The sequence below is a fragment of the Physeter macrocephalus genome, chromosome 4, assembly GCF_002837175.3.
Source record: "Physeter macrocephalus isolate SW-GA chromosome 4, ASM283717v5, whole genome shotgun sequence".
NCBI classification, from domain to species: domain Eukaryota; kingdom Metazoa; phylum Chordata; class Mammalia; order Artiodactyla; family Physeteridae; genus Physeter; species Physeter macrocephalus.
This window is the reverse complement of record NC_041217.1, coordinates 60688055-60694663: the sequence shown is the minus strand read 5'-3', so window position 1 is coordinate 60694663 and position 6609 is coordinate 60688055. Positions and strand designations below refer to the sequence as shown.

General features: G+C 33.9%; 1 protein-coding gene across 4 annotated transcripts in view; it reads right to left on the bottom strand.

Moving 5' to 3' along the window:
• Positions 1-261: 261 nt before the first annotated feature.
• The window catches only part of TIPRL (TOR signaling pathway regulator), a 36763-nt gene continuing 30415 nt past the window's right edge, over positions 262-6609 (bottom strand). For 3 of the 4 annotated variants that reach the window (XM_007114672.4, XM_007114673.4, XM_007114674.4), the window contains exons 5-7: positions 6118-6213; positions 3448-3510; positions 262-2564 (exon numbers count right to left, since the gene is read on the bottom strand). In XM_007114672.4, the coding sequence (XP_007114734.1) occupies positions 2421-2564; positions 3448-3510; positions 6118-6213 (303 nt within the window). In that variant the 3' untranslated portion in view covers positions 262-2420. Of the gene's footprint in view, positions 2565-3447; positions 3511-4640; positions 4793-6117; positions 6214-6609 lie in introns of all 4 variants that reach the window. The other variant, XR_003679462.2, reaches the window with a different exon arrangement.

Here is a 6609-nt window from a genome sequence, read left to right as displayed (position 1 = left end):
GTTACAGAAAAACCCAAACCAACTTTTTGGCCAACCCACACTAGGGGACAGAGGGAGAGGAAGAACAAGAGCCCAATAGCTAAACTGGAGGATTATATTCTGGACTATCTGTTAGATTTTCATTTATAACCTGTCTGGAGAATCTGGCTATAATGTTGACCAAGTTCAAAACATAAAGCACAAACAAGAAAGGTATACCAAACCATTTTTTAATTAAGCTTCAAGAAAAACGAAATTAAATGAAATAGCAAAACACAGATCGGTAATTACTTATTGTTTATTCTCCTCTTACAAAAAGACACTTGGAACAAATAAATATAAAATGGTATATGTCTTGTTTAGCAATGGGCAAATATAAGTTTTCTTGGCATTCTCCACAGGAATAAACTAATGAAGTTTTCGAAAGTACACTCATCTATCCACCTCCCACCTTCTTCTATAAAACAGTCAATTCTACAATTTTTAACAATGGATTCTCAAAATAAGTAATTTAAGACTGACTCAGGGACTAAGACATCTGAATCAAGTTAAAAATATATGTGTAATATGATGCTGCCCAGAAACCTCTAATTCAACTAATAAATATTATTACAGTTTTTCTTTTTTTTATAATTTGTATGACTAAAGAGTCTGCTCTGTTCAAATGTGCATGGCAAATAAAATAAACAGAAAGCAGAGTACAATATATACACTTTTCTGTCCTAAGAGAAAACATTAAGTACCGGTATATTTAACATACAGTGAACATGCCATGTATTTTCTTAAAGCCAACAAAATCCTGATTTCCTATACCTTGCAGGTGATGTAGCAGAAAGCAAACAAATACCCAAATCATTTGTGACTAAATTTAGCTAATAAAATTAGCTAAAAAAACAATATACACAACAACACACCAGAGTCTGAGTAATGATGAATATCCAACTGTATTTGTTTCACTAAAATTTATCTTCAGGCTAATACCTGAAGAGTTTTGCTAATACTTACAATTAAATATTCTTCTTTAATGATTTATGTATCAAGTGGAAATATGTACAATAGCTGTTTCAAACCAGAAAAAAAGGGGGTATTTCTTTTCCCCTGCCCTTTAAATAAAATATTTTTTAAAATCTATTTAAAGTAATTTCTTACTTGGTGCTTTATAACCACTTTCTACTTTATGGAGACCATTATAAAAGGCAGAAAAGAATATAAAATGTTTAAAGGGTCACCATCAAAATAACCAAATGGATTTCAAATTTACTTTTGTAAACTTTCTGTACTACCTAGATCTTGTACTAATTAATTACACTTAACTGGATCCACTGTAATGTTAAAAACATGAATCTTTTTTTTTTTTTGGGCCATGCTGCATGGCTTGCTGGATCTTAGGTCCCTGACCAGGGATTGACCCCAGGCCCTTGGCAGTGAAAGCGTGGAGTCCTAACCATTGGACTGCCAGAGAATTCCCAAAAACATGAATTTAAAAAAAAGAAAAACTGGCTTTTAGATTTTAAAATAAGCCCCTTCCTCCTCCACAGCTACCCTTCAAATATTTTAAGCAGAAAATTAATCTGGTTGCTTTAGAGGCTGATGTAATTTTTGCTTAAAACAATCTATATTAACACTTCAAACTTTTTAGGACCAATATCAAATTCAATATCCAAAAGATTTATTCACTCTGAGGGTACGTGGAAGGTGGAAGTAAAAAACGTCAGTACAAACAGAATCACACATAAGAAAAAGCACCTAAAGATGGAGGAGAGACAGCTCTGACATCCTGTCAGTGGCAAACCATGATTGTGTGTTTCCATGGACATAACACCTTAAGTTCTCCAAAAACCTAGTTTATTTGTTTCAATGTCTGAAACTTTCTTTAAACTTCAAAAGCCAATTAAAATTTAGGAGGGTAATTTTTTTTTTAATTTCTGGGTACAGATTGTTTGAGATCAATTTCCTAGGAGGCAAGTCATGACTCTCCAGAAGTGTGAATAAACATCAGAAAACCCATGGTAAAAAGCCACTACATCAACGTGAACAATTAGGAATCGTATGAAAGTCACAAGGTGTTACGATTCACTGATTTAAAGTAACTTCCTCGTGGTAGAAGATGGTGTTTCATGATAGATACAGGTTATGGCCACTGCTTCTGAGAGATACACACATCACCCCCTACTGGTGAGACCCCACTTTGTGACAATTTAGAAATCTGAATTTAACTCCAGAAGATATAAACTTCTGGAATATGAATTTGAAGACAGAGAGTACAACAGCAGTTGAGTGGAAACTGCCTGCGACACTCTTTTATTTATTTATTTTTCCTTTAAGGCTACAGAAAATCTGCACATAGACAAGGCAATTAATTCTCATAATAAAAATACCCCCTCCAAATAGCCCCAAGGTCTCCAGTCAGATTGCACGGTCAGTATATGTTGTAATAAATTCTACTCCACAGGTGTACATTCTTTTGAGTCTGCAGGGTTAGGATCAATTTTTTCTGGAAATATTAGCTTCTCACAAACTGCCTCCTTTATCGGCAAATACTGTGATATTTCATTAGGTTCCGTGAAGAGGGAAGGTGAAACATGCTAGGAAATACATAAATCATATTAGCATATATTAAGTTACTGCACTGATAGTTTTGAAAATGCTTTCATTCAAGCATTCCTAAAGCATGCCAATTTTAAAATGAGATGATATATATATATATATATATATATATATAAAAAGAGCATCATCAGGTGTTCCTAATAATATCAGGTATCTCTTGTTACTGACTCAGCTCTGTTACTAGATGGTTTCCTCAAAGATCATAGGGATATATCATTTATATGCTCCCATAAAGGTCCTAAGAATTTAATACATCTTTATCCAATCCCTTTTTCCTGTTATTTTTGGACCTTGAAAGCACTAGCCTTCAGTTAGATGCCAGTATGTGGTCTACAAGAGACTCTATATAACTTTTCTAACCTATGTATATTCTATATATAGACAGAAATAAGCACTAAGAGTGAATAAAAAATATCAAGTTAGCAGGAAGGTATCACTTTTTAAACAACCCATTATCGAATGCTATAGACTTGTAGAAGCCCTTTACAAGTCCCAGGGGAGAAAAAAAAAAGCAGGGGAAATTATGCCCCCAAAAGTAAGTCATGGAAAGAACATCCTATTGCAGCTCCACCACCAACTAGCTGTGCGACTTGAAGTCACACCTCTGGGTCTCAGTTTTTCCAAAATAAAATGTGGAAATTGGATTGGATGATGGTCAAGGTACCTAACAACTCTAACTGTAATTGAGATAAGTTCCAGAAAAAATATGCTCCAATAGGATTTCTCCTATAGAGCCCTATTAGGTAAATGAATGGATTTAGGGATGTAGATTTGGTGGATGGGTGAGGCATGGGGGGGATACCATACTTAAAATAAAACATTAAAATTTAACTTCTAAAAACTGATATTTAAATACTGTACCATTAAATTAGCAATTTTGCTCTCTCGTGATGTATATTCTCGTAACATGTAGGTCTTGTCAGCCTATGTTTAAAAATCAAAAAAATTGCAATAAATTTATTTATATTGATTAACAAAATCCTTTCTATTAAACAGAACTGCCCACATTTTAGAACAGGTTGTGAAAGTACCATTAAGTCTGATAAGAACATCTAATTCTACAGTGAGATAACTAATTCAAGAATTCTGAATTATTAATTCCAATCTCTATAAATCACATTAATATCTGATACACATATATAAACAGATTTAATAATTATCATGTAAGAAAAACACAAGCAAAGGTTTTACTTTGAAAGAAAATGTGTATGTTTGTAAATGAGATATGCAAGAGATTTTAATATTACTTCAAGTTTGGAACTACATCTTTTCCTTAAGCTATATTACCATCTACCTACATAACTGTGGCTATTCTTATGTTCCCCCAAAAAAAGTTTAAACAAGTTTTATTCTTTCCCATTTCTAAAAAATTCTTATCAAATTGTTTGTTTACAGCCACTTTTTTGGTACTTCAATTTTCCCATTTAAGACTTTTTAAAGTGAGGTTTTAGAAAGCAATTTATTACAATTTGTTCTTTTGGTAAAACATTATTTAATAAAAGAAAAATCACAAGATTATGCTCCCTTAAAGTTTCAATCTTTTATATCAACAAAACAGATTAATGCTCATTGTTAAAAAAAAATCAAATACTATAAACGTATAGAGTATAAATCATCAGCAATCACAATCTCTACAGATAACACTATCCTTAACATTTAGAAATCTCTACATAAAATCTTATATAGATTCATACTTGTATCTTAAAAGTCAACATTAATATGCACATCTTTCCAAATCAGTTAAACAGCTTTCTGCCATTAATTTTAATGGTTGCATATTTTTCTACTATATGGACTGTAAAAAATTAATAAACAGAAACCTCAATTAAATAGATTTGGGAGACCAGAATGGGGAGCTCTCATACCCAGCAACCATAGCAGAGCCCAACAGAAAAAAGAAAGACTCCTCTTATTTCCTGGCAAGGATGCAACCAATGGAAAGTCATGGATTCTCTGTTTACTGTAGCACTCCCATTTTCCTTTTCCTCTCTATAAAAGCATTCTCCTTCCCTTGCCATGTGGGGACTTGCACATGGCTCACCATGGTTACAGACCTGAATTGCAATTTTCTGCTGATCCCAAATAATTCCATCTTTGCTGGAGAAATATCTGGCAGTCTATTTGTTGTAGGCCAACAGGATATAAATGGCCATTTAATCAATGCTCATTCAATGGGCATTATAGCGCCTTCCTTCTTTCCTTTTAGCTATTATAAACAACAGCATTGCCATGAATATTTATATATATACAACTCTATACAGCTGCCTGATTAATATTTGTGGGTTACTGTATGTAAGAATCTTTTGAGGATAAATTCTGAAAAAAAATCAATATTGTTGAGTTAAAGTATAGCATTTCTAAAAATTTAGATTTCATTTTTTCTGAGGGAGTAAAGTATAGCTTATTTTTAGTACTTTACTATCACTTTTAAAAAGAAAAAGATCCGGGCTTCCCTGGTGGCGCCGTGGTTGAGAGTCCGCCTGCCGATGCAGGGGACACGGGTTCGTGCCCCGGTCCGGGAAGATCCCACATGCCGCAGAGCGGCTGGGCCCGTGCGCCATGGCCGCTGAGCCTGCGCGTCCGGAGCCTGTGCTCCGCAATGGGAGAGGCCACAACAGTGAGAGGCCCGCGTACCGCAAAAAAAAAAAAAAAAAAAAAAAAAAAAAGAAAAAGATCCATCACAGTGACCATGTTATTTCAAAAGAAAAAGAAAGTGCAGGATTTAGGAAAATACCAATCCAATCACATCTTACTGGGCTTAAATTCCAGTTCTGCCACCTATTAACTGTATAACTTGGGCAAGTTACTTAATCTCTCTTTGCCTTAGTTGCCTCAGCTGTAAAACAGAGATAATAATAGCATCTATTTCATAGGGTTGTTAGGAGAGTTAACTATTACCACGATTACCCTGATTGATACTGCTGGTTTCTTCTCTCATTCATCATTCTATATGATCACAAATTGATGTTAAAAATTCATTCATAAAGGATAGGCTGTTATAAAGCTACAAGAAGAATTTTCATGACTCAATTTAAGCCTCCCCCCTACTTTCTTCATTTATTTTTTTAAAAACTTTGTATGTTAACAGTTCCTTGAAATGGAGCACAGAGCTTTCAAATATTAAAACAACTATCAAAATAATTGTATAATACAAATTTCTGGAGGCCATGAGATTGGTATTTCTAATATCAGGACATTACATAAACAACATATACTACAAAAAAAGTAAGAGTTAAGGGACAGTTTTCTTAAACAGATTAAGTTTAAGAGGTTTTTAAAAAGCATCAGACTCCCCTTCACCAGGGAGTGTCTTTTGGAAAACATGTTCAACTCATAGAACTTTCGGAAAAGAAGATTTAAAGTTTTGATAACTGTGTAGTCAACAGTGAATATGACACACCCAATCTTAAAGGTTAGACAAATAGCCATATAATATAAAGCATTACTGAATTTCAAACTGTCAGACTGACAATGTAACAACATGAACAAGCCCAATGTCAATTAGTAGTTTCATTAAATGAGAATAGATACCTCATGGTAAAGTCTCGTGTCATTCATCCTAATAAGCACCCCATCAATTCTCAAGAAAAACCGCAACAGCAAGAAAAAGCTAGAAGGCATTACTCTCTGGAAAAGAAAAATGTAAAAAGTATTTTAATGAAAATTAAATATTTTATTACTTTGCTGAAAGAAAAAACAATTTTAAGGCATCGGAGGGAGGCTGAATTAGCCCTATATAAAATTCTCTGAACTAGAGGTTCTTTGCCCTCGCGCCAACCAAGGCTCAAAACCTTGTTTATACTACGTAACATACTGGTTTCAGTTTCCTACAATAGAAAAATATTTTTTCTAGGTCAAAAGATAATGAGGTTAAAATGATTTAAAACTCACCTAAATAATGTGAAAAAAATAATTGTAATTATAGTAAATGTCAATACCAGTAATATCAAAATGAAAGAACAGGGCTTCCCTGGTGGTGCAGTGGTTGAGAGTCCGCCTGCCAATGCAGGGGACACGGGTTCG